The sequence below is a fragment of the Gadus chalcogrammus genome, chromosome 6 (genome assembly GCF_026213295.1).
Source record: "Gadus chalcogrammus isolate NIFS_2021 chromosome 6, NIFS_Gcha_1.0, whole genome shotgun sequence".
In the NCBI taxonomy this organism is placed as follows: Eukaryota; Metazoa; Chordata; class Actinopteri; order Gadiformes; family Gadidae; genus Gadus; species Gadus chalcogrammus.
Window position 1 is genome coordinate 17,990,582 of NC_079417.1, and position 26,042 is coordinate 18,016,623.

Below are 26,042 nucleotides of genomic sequence, written 5' to 3' on the forward strand. Positions count from 1 at the left end.
TTCAACACATTTCATTTGTATAATTCCTTCGTTCACTGTACTCTGCGTTTGTAGCAATGACAGCAGCAGGTTACCTAGGTTTCAGCCCGCCGCTGCCGTAGCCTACGTACAGGTATATAAACACTGCTGCTGAGACCCCGCAATTCCCTCAAAATGCAATGCAATGCAAGGTTGGTTTTATTTCTAACATTATTCTATAAACAGACATTTAGATTTATAGTCTGTCGTTATAATTGATTTACCTCGGGTGTACTGTGGAGTGGGTAAGACTGTTTTTAATAGCAGGCTAGCATTGCCCGTTGACATGCGCTAGCCTAGCACGAGCGAACTCTGCAACTAGAAGGACTGAATGAAATGTGTTGAAAACTGTCTCCAGTGATATAGAATACCAATGCTCACTTCGGAATCAGGCCCTATGTCCAAAATTTCCGAACTACCCCTTTAAGTAGGTTCGCTGAAGTTGGTTCGGCTCATTTGCGCTAAAGGGGGGGGGGGGGGGTCGGTCGGTCGGTCCATAAGGGGCCGGTGTAGATGGAAAAATGCCAGGGCCGAAAATCGTTCCCAGTCCGACCCTGACTGGGTGTCTTGGCACCAGAGGTGAACCTTGGCCAATGTGGATCTTCAGAGTTCTGGGGCTGGAAGACGGAGTTCTCCAACTGCATATTGATGGTTTGCTGTTTATCTTGAACGCAGCCCGTAATTTAGGCTAAAGGACACAGATTTCACCCCAGGGTCGTGGATGTTTTTGTTCAGAAGCAGTAGTTGCTGGAAAGAGCTGCTTCTTCTCTTTTTAACATAGTTGGTGTTAAGTCAATAGGAAATGTCGAGTTTTAGGGATAAATCTGCATAGCAATAGTTGGCATACACGGCCAATCTGTCATCCTTGTTGAATCAGTTTGCATATAAAGTATGCAAAGGGGAAAAAAAAGTGTAGGAAATTTCAAGCGGGGTTAATTTGCTCTAGCAAGTTAAATTCATTTAAATAAAGCATTAAACTGTCACCAAATATAACTCCTATATGTTAATGATGAGGATACACAATGCATCCATACGGGGAAGGGAGGCTTCCAGTTGGCTGAATGGATGACCAATACTTCACCCTCACTGGACACAAATATTCAATGTCCGCCATGTCTCAAGTCAAGGCTTTTGACTTCTTCAGCATGGAGGTGAGCCTATCATCCCATTTGAAGACGCCATTGATTTCAGATTAGCCTTGTCAATAAACTGTGTGACTCCTGAACTCTCAAGCCCCTGCCCCTCCACCGAGCACTGATGGATTTACTATATGGGAAAGGAGCCCTCCAAGCAGCCAGTGCATGAACACAAACTTAAGGAATAACATGCACACAATCTAAGGAATAACATGTACACAAACCTTAGGAATAACATGTAGTGTCATGAATACAAACCTAAGGAAAAACATGTACAGAAATCTTAGGAATAACTTGTATACAAACCTAAAGAATAACATCTTCAAAAACAAAACCTATGGAATAACATGAACACAAAGCTACAACATGCACACAAACCTATGGAAGAACATGAACATTAACCTCTGAAAAGTGTGTACACAAACCGAAGGAATAACATGTGCTCACACGTAGAACAACATGAGACATGGATCAGTGAAGTAGTAAAACTGGTGCAGACAGCCATACATTTTCTTTGGCGAGTTGGCCAGAGGTCTCGCGTCCTCCAGTCTAAATGTTCCAGTCATCAACATGAATCAGAGCCATTGGTGTCCCAACACGTAGGTGATTTAGAGTTTGACACATGCACACACAAACACACACACACACACACACACACACACACACACACACACACACACACACACACACACACACACACACACACACAGACACAGACACAGACACAGACACAGACACAGACACAGACACACACACTCACACACAAACTAAACCTTTTCATCAGGCCCGGACATTAAAACACTCCAACACCATAGCACCGTCCCCTTCTAGAATAGAACCTCCAACAGAAACAGAAAGTCATTCCCTCCCAGTGACCTATTGGTCAGCGCTCTCCATCCTGCATGGCCTGCTGTCCCACTTGGTCCCCGTCAGGACCGCCCACCCCCACTTTGCCAGACCCCGCCTCAACCCAGCTCAGGCTCCCTCCACTGGGCTATGATCCCAATACGGCCAGTGGTCCCAGGATGCTCTGCCTCATCCATTACACTGTCCCTACTTGCCCCACTCAGAGCAGGAATACTGAGTATGGAAATGTGACACGTATGGGAAGGGTGAAGGTTAATGGTTCAGTTCAATGGAAGAGCATGATCACAACACATCAACGTGTGTGTGTGTGTATGTGTGTCCTAATAGTATAACCCGTACATAAAGGCCCTGTGAGTTTAGAGTTTGTTTATCTCACTGCTCTTTATAAGTTAAATTTACAGGGCAGTGGGTTTATGTAGAGGAAGCGAGCGTGGCGCATTAACATGAGGTGAAATGTGAGTTGCACATTTAAATGTTGACCTGTTGCTATGGCAATGAGTTTGGATCCCACAGGCTCCTGGACCGGCGATTCTAAATAAAGCTTTTTTTCCTCACTGATCAGTGGATGATGCTGGAAGTAGTGGAGTTAAAAACATGTCTCTGGAGTGAATCAGAAGCAGCCCATTCCAGCACTGCTGTTCTGTGCTCAACACCATGCAATAGATAGAGCTGTATAGGGTGGTAGCTATAGGCTGCACAAGCAACAGAAGGCAGTACTAGTTTACTGTAAACAGATAATAGAGGTTTAATATAGTAAAATCGCACGTTTGATGAGGCTCTATATAAAGAGCCTTTCATGAGTTTTTCCACACAATTTTTCCAACCAGATTTATTTTTTGCATCCAATCTGTTTCCACACTATTCCTGTTCACAAACCAAATATATTTAAATAATTTTGGTCAGCTATTTTTTGCTATGAGATATAAATACATATATATGTGTATGTATATGTTCTAACATTTTGAGTAATAGTCATGATTGTGCTCTGTGTTTGGATTGTGAGACCTATCCCAAGAATATGAATCCACAAACACACAGCACGTGGGAAACCAAACATATAAAACAAACAACTGTGCTGTGAGATTATTAACACATCAGAGAGAGAGCCCAGGCAGAGATCATCAGGCCCTGATACACATAAACCCACAGTGCAACAATATCACACCACAGAACTACCATGTACCACAGAATGCTACAAAACATAACACTGTTGATTAATTATACTATAATATTAATAATAATGTATACGATATATATATATGATATTATTTTTTTGAACAAGCTATTATATTCTAGGCCATTCTGAAAGTATGTCTACAAATAGAATAAAAATACTATTCTATTCTGTCTCAATTATAACTAATAAGTCTTCATTTAATTAATTAGAACAGCATTACAGCGGCTGCATATGCTGGGCATGTCAAGATATTTATATATTTATCATGCATATACCTTACCCAAACTGGCCTGAATGATGGAGTGACCAGAACAATGTCTATATGAACTAAAGGGCTTGGACATCAGAATGCATCATGGGAGTTTTTGTTGGCGATATTCCATATGATACGCCATTTTGAGAGGACTCAAGAGGGATGTAGTACTGTCAAATCATAAATCAAGTAAATATACCATAACCTAGGCTAATGAAAACGTTGATTTTCCATGTCTTGCATGAGAAACACTGTCAGTTTTGAAAACAACATCTATAATAACCAATATTACACCATTAATTAATAAACAAGGACCAAAATAACATAAATATATCCAACACAATAACTAGCATTCCAAGGCTGAGATTCCAAAATGGAGGCGGTCATTCAGACAAAGACGTTTATCATGTGAATAAGGAGAATATTTATGTTACCGTACTGGTAATAAAACGTATTGATGTATTGCTATACATCTATGTTTCTACTAATGTGTCTCATGTGCCTTCTTTACCCTCCTATTATTAATTTTTGCCCAGCTTTAAGTCCTTCGATTGCGTCTCTGTTCCCTAGGAGACCGCAGTAAACGCAATATTTAATGAGTCCAATAGAGAATTAAGAAAATAACTGCTGTACATTAACCTGTATTAAATTATTAAATGATCAAATAACAGAGCAGAAGCACCGCAGGAGAATGTACCACTGACATGCTGTCCCTGATGTTGTCCTGTGCTGCTGTTCCTCCAGCGGCCTGCGGGGGGCGCCTGTGGGTGGTGGAAGGGGACATTAAGGTTGTAAGATTTAACGTGCTGCTGCCGTAGGACATCCATCCTTAGGTAAAATAGATTAAGGGCCTTTCACCAACATCATATTTAGTCAGTATCACTTTTAAGCCAGTAAGTCAGGAGGCAAATTATCCATAAACAAATAGTCAAGTGTTATTTCCATGCATTCTGTGGGGATATGAAGTTTAACCTGAAAAACATTCAGTGGGACTGGAGATGAATATGATTATGGGCTCTTCATATCAGGCAGTGAGGTGAGCACTGTTTCTAGGCAACTGGTGTTTAATTTACACAAAATTATATGGGGAATTTGCTATCTGGAAATCCAATCACCAGCTTCATTTGTCTTGAAATGGTGTTTATTCCCAGATATTAAAATATTTCCGATCTGTCAGGAATGGAGCGTTGACGTTGTTCAGAGCAGGATCTTTAATGGCCGCCTTCAGGGGGGGTTGTGTCAGCCAGGGGCTCCGCTCGGCCCTGGGGCCCAATGACACATCGCTGAAGCCCATAGGTGACCAATGGTTCGGCGTCCCACCCGAGGAGGATCACTCCACTGTCAGACACCATCATCTCGCTCCAAAACCCTGGGAGCCTCTCAGTGACTGCCTCCACCCTCAGCCCTCGCCATGTTTGATTTCCAATCATTTGTGTTCTTTGTGTTTTTCTGGATTGACAGGGAAGTCAGCTGAGGAGCAGGGACTCAGACGGCACAACCATATCTGGTGAGTATTCAGCGTCGGTTTTAATGTAATTCTTGGAGGAGGTTTCCCGCCAAGTTGGTGGGTAGTGGCAGCGCTCCGCTTTGCCCTTCCTGTCACTCCTCATCTGAGGGATATCTCTGTATTCTCCTGTCCTTTGTTATTCTTCCTTAACACCTTATGTTATAGGAGACGTAGCCACTAATATCATTTGGTAAGAACGAATGCTCCTCCCACACACCTTATTGTTTCTATTGCTTTATACTCAGTATCGGTTGCGTTGCTATCATGTTTGTGTGGTTTTTACAGAATACACTCTTCCAACCCATCCATCGACGTCTGGCCTTCATCGCTACCAGTTCCTGTTGTTCCAGCATTCGTCCGGCGCCTCACAGTCACTCACAACAGAAGGAAGCTCCTCTCTCGGTGGACCACCATCACAACTCATATGTCCCCACAATGTACCCCGTTCGGCCCACCACTTGTTGTGCTTATTAGCGATAGCGGGGTCAGCGATTCTGACCCTCACGTTTGGGATAACCCCAATGCCAGGATTTAGAAAACCAAGGCCCTGAGATGTTTTGCCTCAAATACACCAACAAGTTTATTCAAGGGGTTTCTCTTTCATGTCTTTTAATCTTCGTAATTTTTAATTGTGAGTGTTCCTTTTTTTCCGAGGCCATCTGTCTTTGGGATGCTCCGCGTGTCAGTCGTTGTTGTGCGTTTACTCAAAGTAGTGGAAGCTAATGAGGCTGACGGTAACGAGGTTACGGAGCCAGAGGACCGCAGTGCAGACGACTGCAGGGTCAGACGAGGAATTTACTGCTCCCACGCAAACCTGCAAGAGGCTTACCACTTCTCCTTAACCTCCTACCAAAACCCAACACCCCTTCAAAATTGCCATTCCAATGCGTGTGCAAACCATCTGAATGGTCTTTTTTCCTTGCAGTAGCCCAAACTTGGATCTCTAACCTGCTGTGTTAAGCCCAAATCGATGCTTGACGAGATACGGCGAACACCGGCACTTTACTAAGTGCTTCAAATAAGAGGAAGAATCGCTTTTGTCATTTCTGGCAATTATCTATTGAAAATCGAATGAGAGACGTTATGAGTAGAAAAACGATTACTTTCATTCATTAAATGGGAGACGGCAGTATTGCTGCAGCACAACGATGGATTAAACCCTGCTGTGAGCACGGAGACGGGAGGAAAAGGCAAACAAGACGATTTTCTTTCTCTTCTCTTTCCTCCTTCTTTTTGGGGAGACGAGGTGGATCCGAGGCGGGGGTAGATCGGGCCCACAGGAGGCGTGTCCCCCTGTCTGCTCTGCTAAGAGTCACGTCTGGGGGGTCCAAGGGGAGTCCGCGGCGGCTCCTAGACCGGCGAGCACGCGGGCCCTACGCCCTGTGCGGGGCCCCGCAGTCGTTCCCCGTTTGAAGTCTCTGACAGCTGCGTGTCAGGAGAAGCATCGCGGCGCATTAGCCTGACGCGCGCCTGATGTTGAAGCACACAAAAGACGACAGCAATAACAACAACTGGGTTTATTTGTTTTAGGATGAAAACTCTTAACTCAGGGAACAGGGAGATGAAAGGGTGTGCCCTGGGTGCATGCTAGTTGTGTCACTAGTTGACAGACACTTGAAAAGCATCCTTCTATCGAGACCACTAAACCATCAGTCAGGACTTCATTGATCCGTTTTAAGTCTCATTGATTTCTTATCATTAGATACTATTGAGGACATTGAACCAACCTTGTACTGTTTGAAGCGGAGACTTGAACCCACTGGTTTAATGTCTCCTCTGACCAGCAGCCCTCCCAGTCTTCCCTCTAACGGGATCCACCCTTCCTGGTTCCGCCGGTCCCTCTAACTCTCCCAGTTCCTCCTCCCTTTCCAACGCGTTTCATCCAGCCAAACGGAAATGAAATCACACAATATAATTACAAAAATCTATAATCAAATTGCATTTTATAGTCAAACACACAACAAAGGGGGGAATAACTCAAGCTGCCGTGACATGGAGACGCAGCGGAGAGAAGCTGGTTATGAACGGACCCGCCGTCGCGCATTTAATGACTCAGTGGAACCTGGGTGTGTGTGCGTTGATGCGTTGGTTTGGGGATTACCTCTCCCCGCTGGCGAACCTGCTGCATGCCGTGTGGCCCGCGCTCGTCCACAAGAGGACATCCCTGGCCAGTCTGCGGGGCAGGGGGAATCCTGCGTCCCGCCGCCACCTCCCCCTGAAGCATGTCCACTCAGCGGACTCAGGCGGCCTCCATGTGGCAGGACGCAGAGGGCATCCTTCTTCCACCGGGACGCTAATTGATGTGATTTGCGGCGGCAACGCATTTAGCCGTGGGTGGGAGGCTTCCTAATGATCGCTTTCCACTTCCACCAGCGAGCGCTTGACTCAATTTTATCCCAAATTTGTGTTTGTTATTTTTTTTTCTTCCTGTTTTCTTTTCATCTTCTTATTTGACGCTTTGTCGCTGGAGCCGCGGCAGACTGAGCTGCCCGGGGCGGGGGGGGGGCACGCCACGAGGAAGCACCCGGTCAGGGTCCGCCTCCCCCTCCTCCCCCTCCTTCCCTTCCTCCCCTCCACCCCTCCTTCCCCACCCCCCCCCCCCCTGCGGTGGAGGTCTCCGCTGCGGGTCAGAGGAATGAACGGGGACAGCTGGCTGTTGCACCGGGATCTGATCTTGGCACGGGGCACGGGTTGGGGGGATTGGGGGGACAGAGGGCCGTGATCACAGGGAATCCCCTTCCCCCTCCCTCGTCCCCCCCCTGTCGTACCCCCCCAGCAGAGAGCAACTGCCGGTTAAACTTGGCAGCCCGTCGGGGGAGTGTCACCGTGTCCTGAGGATGCTCAGTCTCCCCCTCCCGGGGCCGGTGGGTCACAGTGTTGGGGACAAATATTAGAAAGCTGTGGAATGACCCCCCCCCCCCCCCCCCCCGGGGAGCTGCTCTGCAGAAGGACCTGGTTCAGATTCCCCTGCCGATTCCGCCTGGTGTTTGCTGTGTTTAAGTACCGCTCGTACAAAGAACTGAAACAACAGCTGCTAATTGCCTCGGAGCCCACGAGTGCGTGTTTAAAAGAGGTGCACTGCGAGGTGAGCGCGTATTTAAAATGTATCCGCGTTTACTACGCCGCCGCGTGTGTCCGCCGGACCGCTTCCATTGTGTGTTCGCCGTGGAGTGGCTGAGAGGCCCACTCCAGCCCCGGGACGCCGGGCCGAACGTGGCTCTCCCCTCACCCCGGCTCCCAGCGCTCCCACCGCTCCCACTGCCAGCTCAGCACACTCCACGGTAATTGAAGTCATTTGCAATGTTGCTGTGTGGTAATGGGCAGATCCATGTCTCCCACCCACCCACCGTGGCTGCCATTAATCAGAGCTGTGTGGAGTCAAGAGCCAGGATGCTGAGGCTCCAGCAGGCCGGGCCAGAGCCAAGAGCCCTCTGCCTTAGAGCCACACATCCACCGTCCACCTGCTCCTTCCTTTTATTCCTAGATATGTAGGTAGTTATATTTCTTTACGTTTCCCTTCAATGCATCCTGGTGCGTTATGTATTTGTATTTATGCATTTACTTTTTTTATCATTCAACTATCAACTGCAGCTAGTTGCAATTTTATAGAAATCAATTTAATGATGATCTCTTTCGTATCAAATCATGCTAAACAAATGAACAACGTGTCTGACGTGTTAAACGGTTGAGGGACCCGACGAGAAAACAACAACTACTTCACCACAGGCTTCAACAGAGGCCTCCCAAAACCAGCCATCTTGTACAGCAGAGTGTCGTGGTGGTGAATCCAGAGGCCGGTGCTCCGACCTGTTGGCTCAAGCTGCCCTGGCAACAGACCCCGCAGCCCCTATCGCTCCCCACAGCTGGCCGTCCCTCGCTCTGCCTCGTCTGCAGGCCGTGAAGCAATCCTTCAGGTTTAATACGCCCACTTTAGAGGCTCAGGTCTGCCCCCGCTGGGCAGGACCGTGTCACGGGACAGGAGGAAGAGATTGAGGGGGTGGGCGGAGGTCTTGGCCCCTAGGCCCCCGTGCTATCTGGGCTTTCCATTAGGAGGCAGATTGTCCAGCAGGAAACACGCCTGGGCCTTAAAATCGGACAATAAGCTATTTTAGGTTCATTCTTAAAGTCTTGCCGTCTGCGGGACACTTTGATCTGGATCCTGTCACCGACTGTCATCATGTGGTCCCATTCGGTCTAGGGTGGGGGGGGGGATGCAATTCGAATTAAACGTTATTAGTTGTATCAACGAGACCCGGCTGTAGAGCGTTGGGGGAGCCCCTAGACTGAGCCCCCTATCACATGCAGAGCGGGCCAGGAGACGAGCTGCACTATGGATCCACATCTATCCTCAGAGTTCAATCTTCCACCGCAAGAACTTCTTCTCCCTGTGTTCAATTTAAAGTTTGCTGTTTCCATGCCCTGCCACTGCAGTCATCCACCCACACCCTGGCCTCTCTCTTTCTCTCTCTCTCTCTCTCTCTCTCTCTCTCTCTCTCTCTCTCTCTCTCTCTCTCTCCCTCTCTCTCTTACCCTCTCTTTCTCTCTCCCCCTCTCTCTCCCTCTCTCTCTCCCTCTTACTCTCTTCTCTCTCCCTCCCTCTCTCTCTCTCGCTCTCTCTCTCTCTCTTTCTCTCGCTCTGCTCAGGTAGGGGAGAGTTTAGGAGCTATTACCACCCCAGTGCACCCCCCCCCCCCTCCCCAGTGCCACAGAGAGGTCACCGGGGGTCGTACCCCATCATGATGCCGGGCCATTTTAGACCGTTGTCCCAAAATTGATTATTGGACATTTTCTTTGCCTGGGCTGCCCTCATTCACAGAGTTTGACCTGACAATATTCAGCCACTCATCTGCTCATCTTCCAGTCACTATTCATCATCTTCCCCCGGCTGAGCTCAGTGCCGGGTGTGAACCCAAGACCCGAGCGACGGTGGCTGTCTGGGAGGCTTAAGGGGTCTGGGAGTCTGTGGGGTCGTTCACATGACGGTTAGTAAAGGAGAGCGGTACGACTGACCACAGCTTCACGACCATGGTCACATCGTCCTGCTCTCCGTTCACTATGAGGATCCTAAAGAAAAACATGAGGACATGGTGAAAGATCAACTCCATATTTAGCGGACGTACGCTTGAAACATGACATCTGGGCCTTCTATGCAGCGGCACTGAGAGGTCAAAGGTCAACAGGATCAGTGGTCCTCTGCGGCCTGCTCAGACCAGACCCCTCACCATGAAGCGGATCCAACTACTAAGATCGGACTCTTTTAATTCCTGCTTCTTGTTTCAAAAAGATGAATTTCCTCCCCTGTCCTCGAGCAGCTGCTGATGTTATTCTGCAGACTGAAAGTTATTTAGAAATGATCTTGCCCTTTCTCCATATTCTTTGTTTCTCCCGATTACTAGTGAAGTACTGGCTTCTCCGAGGAGACATTGTGAAGTCTCACATACATATCTCTAACAACACATGCACACACTTTCATCAGTATCGGCTCCAGTTACGAGATTTGGGCAAAATCTTTGGTTTGTTTTGGAATGCTAATGTGTTTTGTGTTTTTTTTCTTTGTGTGTGAATGTGTGTGTGTGTGTGTGTGTGTATGTGTGTGTGTTCACGCACGTTGAGTGCGGTGGGGGGAAGGGGAAAGGGAGAGTTCTGCAGGGAATCGGGGCGATTGTCAAATCCATGAAGTGATATTGTCATACCAGCCGGACGGCCTTCTGGTGTTTATTTAAAAGGGGAGGGATGGAGGGAGGGATGGAGGGAGAGAGGGAGGGAGAGAGGGAGAGCGAGAGAGAGGGAGGGAGAAGGAAAATGAGTCCAGGCGATTGAATCATATCTTCTTGCCAATACGTCCTTGCGTTCCCACCTCCATCATTACAGCAACATGTTTTATTTTCAGCAGTGCTGTTCCCTGTGACTCATGTCCGTGCACCACGTGTGCTCTGTAGGCCCTGGTCCTCACAACAGGGACCAAATGGTCATTAGAAACGCATTCCTTGATACACAGGCGTTTCTAATGAGCATTTGGACCATTTGGACCTTTTTGTTTTTCCCATGGTGGGTAAGACGCAGCCCAGAATTGCAGGTTTCCTGATTGTTCTTCGAATATGAAATCGACAACAACACCTTGTTTGCAGTTATTTTCCATTTCCGTGGTTAAATGTCTGCAAAAACAAAAGGTGTGCGCGTTTGCATGTGATGTGGGTGTGGTGCGTGTGTGTGTGTGTGTGTGTGTGTGTGTGTGTGTGTGTGTGTGTGTGTGTGTGTGTGTGTGTGTGTTTGTGCCTGCGTGTGTGTGTGGATGTGCGTGTGTGTACTTGATTGCATGCGTGCGTGCTTGTGTGTGTGGTGCATGTGTGTTTGTGTGGTGCGTGGGTGTGTGTGTTCCCCAGTTGACTGTGACCCTCAGGTGTTCATTAGAGGGTCTGACCTGGGACTGCCTGTGACCTCTCTGCTAGTTCCTGACCAAAAACTACGAGGACTGAAACAGTAAAGTCTCCTTATACAAATCCTAATTATGGATTACATTTTAACTCAATGGATTTCATGAATGTAGTTTCAAATGTGCAGTGGATACTACATTCATGGGAAGATAAGATGTACAACTATAATCACATATATTGAACATGAATGTGTTGCTATTGGACTGAACCTATTATGTCATCGTGTCACACTTGATCTCGTGGCTTACAACACAAAATCAATATAGATACTGAGTTTTATTTGTATCTGTTGTGATGTTGTTTGGGAAATAGATTTGAACCGCATCGGGGATTTCTCATTAGTTTCCGAGGCCGGCCAGCGGAAAGAGAAGGTAGCTGATATCACAGCTCTGGGTGGAAAGAGTGCTTCTAAATCAGGGGAGGAAACGCGTCAGGGCCTCGAAAAAAAGAGAGAAAAAAGGAAGTAGGAGGTGAAACCAAAACCACAACGCCACCGGAAGCGTCAGTGGAACTCAAACCAAGATACTCCTCAGGACGCGCTCTCGGGGATCGGGTAATCCGCTTTCCACTGAGATTCTGGGTGACATCGCGGTCTCAGAGTGAGCGTTTTATCTGGTTTTGTTTTTAAAAGCAGCGCTCTGTGTTTACACCAGCGAACACCCGGCGTGTCCTTGAGTCTACCTTGGGGACGGCGGGCCGGTGTGGAACCGGGGGGGGCCTGCGTGCGCGGGTCCACCCTGCAGGTCTGCGGAGGATGCTACAGATAAACTTTTAAACCCGGTTGACTAGGAGGTACACTTTCCAAGCTTCCGGGGCTCTTTGTAGAGGGTGGGTCAGAGGACCCCCCCCGTGAGGAATATTGGTTTCAAACCAGCAGCTCACCTCGGGGAGGGGTTTGTATCAATACCCCAGATGTCTGGAAAAAGGCTGGATTTACATGAGGAACTTTGATGTTCCCATGATCAATCTTTTGTTGGTGGTTTCATTGACCCCAATTTGGTGTCTCATCGCTGGGCTCTGCTGGAAAAGGTAGAGGAGTTCTCTGCTCCTTTGGTGGTTAAGCCAGCCTCGGTAAACCTCTAGGTGCCCTCTCTGTGAACCCTGGGAGATCATTGATCAAATTGTCCTGCATTCGCTTTGTTTGCCTGGCCGACTTAGCAGTCAGAGCAGCCCGCTCCTCAGTCAAAACAACCAAAACACTCCACACACCGAGTACACAGAGATATAGGCAGATAATCAAGGTAGACTCGGATTATCGCTCCCTTTGAACAGGTCATACGTGTTCATCAGTGGGAAAAAGTATCTCCTGGCACTCGTTTATCGATCTTCTTGGGCTTATTAAATGAGATTTCATAAAAATTGGCTCCTTGCAGTATAATTCATCAACATAACACTGGGCGTGCGGCAGGGTGAATGAGAATCTATCCATCCAAAACCACCTACTTGAATTCACCACACGTATGGATTGCCAAGTTGTGAGGCTGCCTCTCCGTTCCTCTCTCCTATATATCTGGGAGATATCGTCACTCAAACAGCAGTGCTTTAACTTTGTCTTTATTCCGCGCCAATTATCGAGAGAGTCAAGATATAAAGAGACATTATAGACACAAGCCTAACTAAACACTCTGCCGCGCACTGCGTTCCCTGGTAGGAAAGAAATCCCTGGAGGAAACGGTAAAGGCATTTAATAAAAGCCTTAATTTATTCAAACGAAGAGATGCTTATAATCAATTCAATTGCCTAGCAGCGTCAGGTGATCTAATATGCATGAGAACGGAAGTCTCAATTGTACATGTTTCTTGCAATTTCTCATTAAGTGCAGGAGATCTCTATCCCCTTATTTTGCGGGGCTGGGGGCCGACTTATGAGTGTGACATCTGTCCAGTGCATGTCAACTACACTGTCCGCCATACAGCGAGCCTTTATTTACCCTCACCTTTTACCTCAACATGCTGTTCTTCAAGTTCTTTGTCTTTCACGTGTCATTAGCACAGTGGTTGGGGAGGCGGAGCTCCTATTGTCCCCGAAAATGTTGTGTAAAGAGGACGCATCGTAGCTTGAAACACATTCTGCCCTTTTACCGTCTGATGAGCTTGATCAACACAGATAAGCAGAACATTTCTCAACACACGGAACCGAACAAGTGGATAAAGATGAACTGAGCGGATTCAGCAGACAGTTGGACGCCGTTTGCGTCCCTTGAAATGGATACAGGCTCCGACTCCATCGGCTCTGAAATTGCTAAATTAAATATTAGGAGGTACTTTCTACACCGAGGGAATTCAGCCTTGCATCTTTTAAGAAGTACATTTAACATTAATCACGTCAAGGGTTTTTTAAATCCCAATTCTGAATGTGTAACTATAGCTATCTCCATGCAATATATATATATATATATATATATATATATATATATATATAATCTGTCAAGCCATTGTGTTTCCCCTCATCATGGGTACATAAGGGAGAGGTCTGTCTGTCTCTCCTGGACTCCATGGAACCACGGCGTCCATGGAAACCCTGAATGCAAAGGAGGCCAGCGGAGGACAAGCCCAGCTCACAGCGGAGGAATGAAGCCTGCAACAGGCAGGGAGCTACAGGTATCACCTTCCTGTTGGAGCGGCCACACGCTCTCTCCACAGCAACATTCCAGGGTTTTGCATGCAGGCCCGTGCTGTGCGTTATCACAGGAAAACCCCTGGCTGGTGTCATGGGGGACGGCCCTGAAACACCACCTCTTCCTCCTGGGCCCTGGGAGTGGGACAGAGTAGGACAAAAACATCAGACAGTCTGTTACTGTGATGAAGGATGTCTCAATGTCTAGATTTGGTAAGGCCCAGTGCTAAGGGGCTGTGACTCCCCTCCATGCCACCTATCCCATAATGGATCATGATGTAGTTCTGGGGAATGGGTTAACCTAGCGATTGTAAGTGCTTTACACTTGGGTATATGAAATCATTACTGTAACGACAGCGATATATTGTTTCACCTTCTTCTAACAAATGTACTCTGCTAATTGCCCTAAATGTAAATGTAAATTGAATCCTGGACAGGCTGAGAGTAGACCTTTCATATTTGTCAAAACGCGTATTCTAGAGTCCAATGAGTGGCGGTCAGGGGAACATCCCCTGATGAGGACGTTGTCATGTGGTTACCAAGGTGCCTTCTGGGTCTGATGCTGCCATTGGATGCTGAGCGAGAGAGGGAGTCAGGGACTGGGTTAAAGAGTTTGGGGAATGGCTATTGGCCTGCATCCAAATCTGCAACCCTCGGTCTGACTCGAGCACAGCCTTTTGGAAGGCCTGCTGAACAGAAAAGCCATTCATCACTGCAGAACGGGGAACTGGGAAGACACCCCGAGAGACGTGGTGATCTGTCTGCCATTAATGGTATCCATTACAAATAAACACACATATGCAGGCTGTGTGTGTTCAGAGGAGACGCACACAGGATCCCTCCTGCTCTGTTTGTATAAGCCCCCTGAAACACTGAGGATGAATCAGACTTATTCTCCCACTCATTTTTTCAGTTTTGCCTCATTAGGATTTTCTTCATTTCTTCATTTCTTCTGATTGAAGCATTGCCATTACTTGTTGGAGGAGGCCCGTGTTTAGAATTTGCATGAACACAACTTTTAGTAACAACTTCATTTAATGGATAGTAACAGAAAGGATCTTTAGCTCTGTTTTCAAAAGTTTCCAAAATATAATCTATAATGTGAAAACAAAAACAAACAGCTAAAAGTCGACCAATAAACTAGGCTAAACAGAAACAATAGGCTGCATACAACGGGACATAGGACAAAGGAATGGTCCAACCATGAAGGGAAACTAATGGTTTAGTAATTCCTGACATATGGATATTGGAAGTGGCCGGTAAAGGGATCGGCTTTAGGCTCTGGCAAGTCTGATGTTCACATGTCTTCGGGTTCCGATTTCCACTATCAGCCCAACCGGAACTCGAACCAAATACGGAGTTTATGGGGCGGCGCCGGATCACCCTTATTTGGAGTTCCCACTTCAGCGGCTACTGGCACTTGAAGTTGAGGCAAGTCTGGGGATTTAAATCCGTTTGCAATATTTACAAGCGATTAACTCTGTCAATTATAGTCTTTACTGTTATTGTCACTGAATAAAGGGATTTTATTTTTCTCCAAACTTCTGCAAGACGACCACAACTCCGTGTACAACTAAATTAACGTGTAATTCATTGTGCCACGTCCTGAATTAAAGACAAATAGTGATAATCATGACTCAATTCAAGGCCTTTATGGGAAAATAAATTAAGTTATTAGATAAATTAAAAAAACAGTGTGCTATAATCATATTATAGATCATCACGTTAAACGGAGATCTCTCTGTTAGGTTGCGCTGGGAACTACGTGATATAAAAGGCTTAAAGTTGGATTCACTTTGGATTTACTTTGCAACTAATTCAAGCGTTATAAATCTCAGCTGAAAGTGTAAGTGTGCGGCCAGAGCTCCACTTTAACCATCGGCGACATCGTTTCAGTCTCTTCTCCACTAATAAACCTTTTCTCCACCCTGCTTTACGTCTGAATCGAAAATCTAGTCTCCAAAAGTAGTTGTATCGATCCAGTCTACGCACTGGAAAAAAGATTCTAACCGTATCAGATTCTACTTCCCGTTTGCATTGTGCAGTTCTGAAAAGTGTTCCTGCGCTTCTTTCCAGGCTGAGGCTGCTCCGAGCGGCCTGTCCTTATATGGTCATCTACGTCACGCGTCCAGCCCCCTATTTAATGCGCCGACCTGGAGTTCCCGTGCCCGTCCAATGGAACCGGAGCGCGCGCCTCTTCTTTACGCACTGTCTCTCTCCTTCCCCTCACAAGCAGACCATCACCACATCCCACTGTCATCAGATGAATGATAAGCTGACGTGATCGCACCGCTCCAGGAGACACCGGTGGCGCTGTCTGTTCCGCGGGAACTTGGATACACCGCAGGAATCCCGCGCGCACTTCTATGTTTGATCCCGAGCCGCGCTTCAGTCCGAGCGAAGCGCACCGCGGGGGGAACCACCGGGAGAGCTGGTCCTGCTCCACGCACGGCAGGGTGGAGTGCTATGACCGGTAAACTAGCGGACAAGCTGCCTCTCACCATGAGCACTCTGATCAACACCATCCCCGACTCTCTCTACCCCGAAGAGGACATCCCGACATCCATGAACATTTTCACAAGTACGGATTCTATAAATCATTACTCGCAAATGAACACAGGTAAGAACTTCACGTTTACATATTGTTTTGTTCATGTTTAAGTTTGAGAAACTGCCGGTGTCCGCGTAATGCGCCCAGACGGCAACAGTTGCGTGTGTGTGTGTGTGTGTGTGTGTGTGTGTGTGTGTGTGTGTGTGTGTGTGTGTGTGTGTGTGTGTGTGTGTGTGTGTGTGTGTGTGTGTGTGTGTGTGTGTGTGTGTGTGTGTGTGTGTGTGTGTTTGTGGGCACCTGTAAGCGCCTCAGTCGCTCTGCGACGCGTTTCTCTTTAGGAGCAGAATGTAATTAACCTACAGTAACAACTGATCATACACAACAAAAGCGTATTTATTTTTCTCCAGAAATATCACATATCATACAGTTCAACTGCAGTAAAACAATGGGAAATCCGTATAAACCTCAACGATCTGTCGACACTCTATTTGGTGAAGGCCTGATTTATATTCATCACTACTTCAACTAAACATGTGTCCAAAATGAAGTGAGCCTTGTTGAAAATATCCCATGAAACTGCTGCGCATCTGCTGGTGTGAGTGGCATCCGATAACCTTGAAGGTGTGAACTCAGACCAGGAATAAAAAACATCAACCCTTTGTCTTTGGAGGTCAGATAAATAATGCACCTCAACATGGCTGCTTACTGACTTTTTGGAGTACGGCTTTCATTCATACCAATATCCCCGTGTCCAGTAAGGTAAACGGCCCGTGCACCCAGCTGGGGTCCCGCACTTACAGACCACCGAGTTTGGCGCCTCTTCCCCGGCCAACACGTGCGGATCGCACCAGACCCATCGACCTTCCTCACGAAATCTATTCTACTTAAACAGGAATTATTACGGAGATGCTATCAGACGGCCCCGTCTTTTTGCGCAGTAGAGTGGCCATATTATCCACATGGATGGCGATAAATCCGTCGCGCGTTGCGCAGCTTCACCCCTGGGTTGAGGGGTCACTTGTGGATGTGCCAACAGGTCTGTTTTTGTGGTTAATTAAAGCAACCGTCTGTGATGCCGACTACCTGGTTCGGTCCGAGCCTGGATGGAGATGCATCTAATGCGCACATTTTAAACCACGCTCACGTTTAAAACGTTGTCTTGTGCTTTATACCCGTGAAGTGGTTAAATGGTATCAGTACAAGATGCTCATAAATATAGTTTAAATATAACTTTTGAAAATGAAATATTCTGCACATTAGGCCTATCCTAGCGGACCAAAACAGACTCTGTTTTAACAGGGAGCTGAAAGAGGCTGCATCTGGAAATATGGATAAAATAGATGGCATTTAATGTAATGTCACATCGTTAAATATATTATACACTGGTAATATTTTTCAACATATCAGTTTATTTATGAAGTTTGTGTTGTTTTAAATAGCCTAAATATTATTGATTTAACAAGCTGGTTATGGTATAAAAATAAAAATATGTGTAGCTGTTGTAAAAGTTATTTCCTGGATTTTCTTACATTCTATTATATTATTATCTTTAATTTACATATTTAAAATAGGTAAAGCCTAATTGGGTGATAAAAGTTTGATATGTATTTACATATGACCATATAAATACATTTATGTTGTTGCTGTTTAATAATAAAAAGCAAGCAAAATAATCACATCAACAAAAAAATATATACTGTGATGATATATTCTATCATGCATATTTAATGTGGGAATTCAATGCAGTCTCACCCCAAATGATCATAACAATTTGTACAGATTTTTTAGTTTACAATAAAGGTAATTATTACAAATTTCGCCATACTATTTTCCAAAACTCATCAAATGTCAAAGTAAAATGGTCTCTTAAACAGTAAATCTGGACAAAGGAAAATATTCAGCTTTTAGCATGCAGGGTCGATTCCAGCATGTATTGATTGACATGATTTCCAATGTGAAAAACATTTCTCCCAATGTACGCGTAAGTGCATTATTCCAATACTGCTGAGCGGGGAGCCACTGTCCTTACACTCATCCTCCTCCGCTGTAAAGGAATCATATCCTGCCTTCAGTTGGGCTGACCTCCCCTGGGACACAATGACTGGATCAAGGGGGTGTTTAGGTCTTGATTTATGAGCTTGTGGGATCTGAGAGAGAGTGAGCGAGAGAGAGAGAGGTGAGAGAGAGAGAGAGAGAGAGAGAGAGAGAGAGAGAGAGAGAGAGAGAGAGAGAGAGAGAGAGAGGGGGGGAGAGAGAGCGAGAGAGAGAGACAGAGACAGAGACAGTGTCAGAGAAAGAGAGAGATAGACAGAGAGAGAGAGAGAGAGAGAGAGAGAGAGAGAGAGCGAGAGAGAGAGAGAGAGAGAGAGAGAGAGAGAAGAGAAAGAGAGAGAGAGAGAGAGAGAGAGAGAGAGAGGCATGTGACAGAGGCAGCAGTCAGTTAACTTACAGTATACAAGTCTGACAGCACTTACTGTTGGACTACTTTTATTTTTGGTCTTCTTTTAGCACGCACTCGTAGAGACATGCACAGAGCTGAGAGCTGACTTTTGGACTCACAGGGACTATCACTGAAATCAAGCAAGTGCATGTTTTCTATAGACGACAGCACTTCATTTATTTACTTTTTCCAAGCAACTTCTACATTAACGACTTTTTCCAGCCATCCCTGCTTACCTTACTGAGTATGTGCTGGTCCTAACCCTCTGTGCCGTGTGCTTACCCCCCTCCCAGACAACATCATGGACCTGGGCATGGGCAGCGAGAAGGGCAGCGCCGAGATCCAGTACGGCTCCAGCTTCCAGTCCAACCGCAGCGGGCAGACCGTCACCTACCTGGGCAAGTTTGCCTTCGACACCCCCCCCTCAGGGGGCCTGGGGGGCTCGGGCTGGTGCTCCGACAATAACATCATCAGCCTGGTCAGCGCCGGCATCCTGGGCGTGTCCCCGTCGCCGGGCGGCGCCGCCACACAGACCTCCTCCTCGGCGGCCAACATGGGCGGCCAGCCGGCGGACATGGAGCAGGTCTACGGCCCGCCGCTGCCCGCCTACTCCACCTGCAGCGACCTGTACCAGGAGCAGGTCTCCTTCCACCACAGCCCCGCCACCAGCACCGCGCTGGCCTACCCGGGCAATGAGTACCACTCCGCCTCCAAGCCCTCCATGGACGGCAGCCTGTTCTCCATGATCCCCGACTACAACCTCTTCCACCACCAGGGCGACGTGGGGGTGATGGAGCACAAGCCCTTCCAGACCATGGACCCCATCCGGGTCAACCCCCCGCCCATCACGCCCCTTGAGACCATCCGGGCGTTCAAAGACAAGCAGCAGATCCACCCCGGCTTCATGGGGGGCCCGCAGCACGCGCCCCAGCACCACGGCCCCCCGCAGACCCTCACCCTCAAACCCATCCGGCCGCGGAAGTACCCCAACCGGCCCAGCAAGACGCCCGTCCATGAGCGGCCACACGCCTGCCCGGCCGAGAACTGTGACCGGCGCTTCTCTCGCTCTGACGAGCTGACGCGTCACCTCCGCATCCACACGGGCCACAAGCCCTTCCAGTGCAGGATATGCATGCGCTCCTTCAGCCGCAGCGATCACCTGACCACGCACATCCGCACGCACACGGGCGAGAAGCCCTTTTCCTGCGAGTTCTGTGGACGCAAGTTCGCCAGGAGTGACGAGCGCAAGAGACACGCCAAGGTGCACCTGAAACAGAAGGACAAGAAGCAGGCCGACAAGGGCAGCGGGGCGGCCGGGAGCCACAGCTCCCCCCCCACCTCATGTGGCAACGGGGGGCCCAGCAGTGGCAACATCATGACCGTGACTACCTGTGCGTAGACTGGACCCTCCGCCCTGACCTTTTTCAAAGAGACATTTGCAGAGAAAGGGATGCAATTCACTAGGAGATGAAGCGTTGATTTGTTTGATCTTTGTTACCCTGGTTTTTAGTTCTGTTCTGAGGTGGAGCCCCTGAGTTGAAGTAGGTGGGATTTATTTGATTGTTGGTGCTGAATGCTTCCCTCCTCGAGCTGTCCTGCAGCCCCCATAGCACAGCTGTCCGCACACATGGCTCTGGGTGCCCCCTTCCCAGGTCACCACATCTGTACGGTGATTCACCATTTCAACATCGGAGGAGGACAGAGTCCCACATGGTTGTTGAAACACAGAAAAATATTATGATCTTAGAAAAAGGGTGAGTTTCCTGGGGTGTATGTGTGTGTGTGTGTGTGTGTTAATTTTATTGGCTCGTTTGAAAGTACATTTTGTTATATTTGTGTACTGTTATTGGTGGCACTTGACTGTCTTTTGTTGTTTTGTGTAGTATTTTTTTATATTTGAATGTTATTTTTTTCAAATGAATGTGCCAAATGCATTGTGATAATACAGCCAACCGCGAGTCTCATAATTGTGCCTGACATTTGCCAAACATAATAGAGATTTCAATTTAGCACCATGTTGTCTAAGAGGGAAAATGGAGTCAAATAATTTACTGAAAAGCAAAGTTCTTTATCTGCATAATTCTAGTTAGATTTAGACAGAGGTGTAATAGATTATAGTTATTTGGAGGATGGACATATGTGATGTCACTTTAACCTAAACTACAGAGCAAGCACACCTGCGTTAATCACTTCTATTGCCAATACTGATATTTACATTCGCAAAAAGCATAATTTCTGTCGTTGTTCTTTGAGGTTATGTTGACTTTTATATTTTATATGGTGGCTTAAGTGGTGGTGCCAGATTATCAAATGTTTTCAACTGCACCTATTTTGTTACGTTTTAGATGTCTTTGTGTTTTTTTCAGTTGAGCAATATTAAAGGCACAAAATATTCAGGACATATACCTTTCATTCTTGATATACTGAGAGCTCACAAGAGAAAAGCCGGAATACTGAAATATCTGTCAATATATGAAAGTAAAGATTAAAAAAAAGGAGCATTTGATGAATTAACTATTTTGTCTGTGCTTTACATTGCTTGGCACGGCACCAAGTTAAAGGACTAAAACCACTTAATTTCAGCCACCAACAGATGCACACAGGGGGAGAGGTTTTGAAAGCTAAATTCAGTTTTTTTACAATATGGATAGATCGGGTTATATATTAAAGGGTTGCTATTTTTGTACAGTGTACACCCATGGATGCAGGCAACCGTCAGAACTTTTGTACTCATACTGTCAGATGCACCGAGACTGAGTATTAAACGGTGCATTGATGTGCATGCCCTCATGCATACTATGTAAATACACATGTCTGCATCAACTAATCATTTTCAATTGACTGAATGCTTTTGCAAAAAAAATGTGTCTTAGACCTCGTAGTAATGTGTTATAATGCAGAATACATTGTGCTCACGTGTCTTCAGCATTGGGACGGTGCCAAATAAGGTGTGTTATCTTCCGTTTAAGAAAATAATAATATAATTTGTACCTTCTGTTCAATTCAATGTAGTGAGTGGTTTGAGAAAGCACTAATGTGTTCTCTGAATAAACAGAAAACGTTTTTCAGCATCTTGTGTATTTCCATTTGGGTTGGAGTCTGTTTTTTCATTAATTGATCTATCCCAACTGTTTTCAAAACAAAGACTCCTAGTGACGTGCATTCATTCAAATTCCCAAAGACGTAATACTTCAACATAATTATAATTTTATAATATAAATAATAATATAGGTTCTTCTTCATGAATGTCCTTGTAAGATTAGATACCTTAGGTCGTTTCATACTATTGTATTTTTGTGCTATCCTTTCAGAGAGCTAAGTTAACTAGATATAATCACATACTGAAAAATATTTTATTTAATACAGACATTCATTCAAATCGATGTGGCATATGGCATGGAGATTTAACAGCATGTATTGTTGCCATCATTGATTGGATACTTATACTAATTCTATAAAATGCCCTATTTTCTCGTAAGAGACATTCCTCTCTCCATCTTGGCAAAATGGCTGCATTTTGTGCATGAACCGTGTGTTTTCCTTTTCTTCTGTATGTGAGCTCTTTGTAAGGTTCAAAATCATTTGCCAGATTTGAGACAAAGAAACTGTAGTCGCATTGTTATGATATCGTGCACTAGAGAAAATATAGTTTCCTGTTCAGTTTACATGGCAGTCAAACAAACAGATGATGTCAATCGACAGAGGCAAAGGCCAAAAGAGTGGCTCTACTGAGGCCATTCTGCTGGCGCGTTTCACTATGCGCTTCCTCCCATCCCCAGCACGGTGCAGGGCTGCATTGCCTGGCACATGTCCACTGATTTATACAATTTGCTCCTGATTAGTCAGTTAGTCTGTGTTCCTCCGCTGAAAGAGCAGATCTCTGTGCACCTTTGGAAACAGTTGAAACGTTCCCATATCTATATATATATAAATGTAAAATATCTAGACATGCGATTCTGAATTCATTTTGTACAGCGGAGGAAAGGATACTGTTGTTCTCACCACAGAGGAAAAAGAGGCAGCCATATATGCTATACTGTTGAAATCAGAATATCAACTATGAGGGTTACTGGTAAATAGGCATTAGTTCATTAAAACATTGCCCATCCTTTCTTGATTATGTAGCCTATTGTGTACTAGTTGTTTATTTTTATTGAGCTAGAAACTTATAATCATTATTTCAGGAGCCATATTCTCTTATATCTGTGATGTGAGGCAAAAGGGTGATAGGTGATATTAAATATTAGAATACAGCCTTTAAGGTTCTGGGATGTGGGATATGGCTCTATTTGACTAGCCATTATGATAAACGAAATATTATATTTGTACGCTTGTGTCCAGTTTCAGTTTAAAACAGTGTGTTCCTTTGTGATCGGGGAGCCTATCACATCCCTACTCACAATATACTAATCTGGTGTCACTTCCTGTTTGTCACATTGTTTCTCTTTGCGTGATGTAATGAAAATGTCAATTTTGTCACCAAATCACAGCCACCAGCACCATTCAATTTCAATCGTCATCCAATCCGTAAAAATCTCTGTATTCTGGAAAGATGAAGTGTTGAAGAATTAACAATGACTGGAATTAACAAAATATTTTCTATAAACATAAATGCAGGTTGCTCCTAAAAGTATCTATTTACCTCATAGGTTGGTTGGCATCCTTTTGTCCAAATCTAGGTAACTAGGCTAAATGTTTTTTAATAGGAATTAGGGCCCCATTCTGGTTCTTTGCTTCAACATTGGATCCAAGCCAACATTTTTTCACCATCTTTGTGCCAATTTAGTTTGCAGGGTTGGATGATCAAGAACAAAATACACTCAGAACTCACTTGCACTTGCACAGAAGCAGCAAATAATAAATATGATCTCAGTCAACAGCTGAAGTCACACTATTAGTCTGCAGTAGTTAGACATACTCTGTGGATTTGGCCTTTTGGCCATTAAACAGAGTTATTGTATAAAAAAGGCATTTGGAAATGTAAATCCCTCTGTATAAATAACACACAAATAACTTGTGTAGATTAAGATGTTATTATTGACTGTGTTGAAGAGAGACAGCCGTTCTACTGTAGAATTAATACCATGCGTATTCCGTTTTCCTTCCATTATATGCAGTATATTTCCTCATATTTGCATGTTGAGTTCATTAAGGTTCTTGTTTCATTGTGCTTGGAAAAAGTCCCATTGTTTTAGATAAATAAAACGGGCATATGCTTCACAATGTACTGGTGCACACTGTTCTGTTGTCTTGCAATGCTGTGAATGTCTCTTGCTTATTTCATGTTTTGTTTTCTATGCCTTATAATAAGGTACTTTTACTAAGTGAATATTGTAATAAACACAAATACGCCAATGTGACATAGAGATGTCCCAATGGTGCTCCCCTTTTATGGGACAGTTCGGTTTATTTTGTCTCAGTTTTGTTATTTCGATGGAAGTAAGGAAGGGGAAAATAGTATGACCAATCATCCCTTAGAAAATGATAATTTATTTAAGATCATATATAAAATAAAACGGTAATTAAAAAAAAGTTAGAATAGAATATCTATTATTATTTTATATTTATGGTATAATTATAGACGCTGTGGACATCCATTACCTGAGTACCTTCTGACCCCCTGGTTGGCCCCTGTGACCCGACAGGAGACTTTCCTACCGGAACCTGAGCGGCGGAGCTTCCGACTTCCGGTTCTTTAATAAACTGTTGACAAGTGAAATGGGATGAAGTCCGACGAAGAAATTCAAACCGCTGAATGAAACGGGATTAAAGCCACACAGGCACAATGAGCTGGTATGTATATGGATGTACTGTAAGGTTACGCCGTAGCGGATCATGTGAATCGTGAACATATCGTCGTGGTTTATCTCAGACGATCTCAGAGTCGGGCTCAGACTACTTCCTGAACGAGCCGTCTCACAGTACGACACCATAGGCAGAAGTTAGTTTACAACGATAAAGCAACGATGATCGGTGATAAAACAATAATAAAGCAACGGCTAGCCGGTCCTTTAGGTTAAGTTTATTGACGTGGTATTCAGTGAGAGGTTGTGGAGGTTTGTTGTGATGATCCGCCTCACGTCAACACGGTCAGCAGGGCAGGTCTCTGTACGCTATGCACTACGTCGCCATGGCGTGACATTGTCTTTGATTATAATATCATATAATATGTTATATAATGACTTTTTCTGGAATGTTGGGAGTGTCTCGGATCAAACAACATTAAGGATGGTCGCAGTGTCATCTCTCTAGATGACATGCATGCTTGCATTGAGAGGGAAGCATCAGACCTGCAGACAGGAGGGTCTTTGGTGCTTTAAGCTACTCTGAGATGATTAGATCTATCGTTATTTTGGATTTTATTCCTTTCCAGTTGCCAGTAAACCCTGTCAAATCGAGGAGCTAGCCTTACCCAACTTGTAGTGTAGCCCAATAAATTACTTGTTTCATAGTTTAAGATATCTGTGCTTTTGAGACCCCTATTTTAAATTACAAATTACTTACACAACTAAATGTTGCTCAAACATGTTTCAAACAGAACGGAATCAAACAAAACCACAATAATATATCAGAGGAACAAAACATAAAGGATAAACCCATGAAAAAGCAACACAACTGAAACCATCAAGAGGACCCAGAGTCACCTCACCAGAAGGTGAAGTTCTGTGGTCTCTTCTTGGTGCCATGATGACTTATACAAAGTCACAGCAGAGCGAGTCTGCACGCTCAGAGGAAATAATGACGAGTGGATTTGATCTCACAATTGATCTTTCTGCTGATATCGCTTCTATGAAGTCACTCATGTTTCTCCCATGTATAATATCTATAGATGCACACCAGGCTGTGTTCACAAATAGACGTTTTGGACACATCTGAACAAATAGTGCCCCTAACAGAGAATTGGTTTGGTAGAAACCAAGTTCAGGTTCATCTCAAATTTTTTGGTTAAAATAAGTCAAGTCATTGTTAACTTTATTCCATGTTAATGCCATCTGTGATCAACTCACGACATCGGTGATGGCTCTAAACAAATTTTGTTTCAA

General features: G+C 45.4%; 2 protein-coding genes across 3 annotated transcripts in view; both read left to right on the top strand.

The window, feature by feature from the left end:
- Positions 1-16,191: 16,191 nt before the first annotated feature.
- egr3 (early growth response 3) lies at positions 16,192-22,066 on the top strand. Of its 2 annotated transcripts, none has more exons than XM_056591869.1 (2): positions 16,192-16,628; positions 19,293-22,066. In XM_056591869.1, exons 1-2 carry the CDS (start codon positions 16,475-16,477, stop codon positions 20,396-20,398), a joined length of 1,260 nt encoding a protein of 419 aa, XP_056447844.1. In that variant the 5' UTR covers positions 16,192-16,474; the 3' UTR covers positions 20,399-22,066. The 2 variants fall into 2 exon arrangements, with proteins under 2 accessions (XP_056447844.1, XP_056447845.1); XM_056591870.1 differs by lacking the exon at positions 16,192-16,628 and adding an exon at positions 19,040-19,139.
- A 2,607-nt stretch (positions 22,067-24,673) lies between these two features.
- bin3 (bridging integrator 3) overlaps positions 24,674-26,042 on the top strand; it is a 32,982-nt gene continuing 31,613 nt past the window's right edge. Inside the window, exon 1 of the mRNA XM_056591871.1 lies at positions 24,674-24,792. Within this exon, the coding sequence (XP_056447846.1) occupies positions 24,785-24,792 (8 nt within the window). The 5' untranslated portion in view covers positions 24,674-24,784. The remainder of the gene's footprint in view (positions 24,793-26,042) is intronic.

What these genes read in the sequence shown, in the direction of transcription:
- egr3 (XM_056591869.1), top strand. Translation starts at nt 16,475, where the DNA reads ATGACCGGTAAACTAGCGGACAAGCTGCCTCTCACCATGAGCACTCTG. An exon ending in TTACTCGCAAATGAACACAG is followed by an intron (nt 16,629 to 19,292) that starts GTAAGAACTTCA and finishes CCCCCCTCCCAG; the next exon opens with ACAACATCATGGACCTGGGC.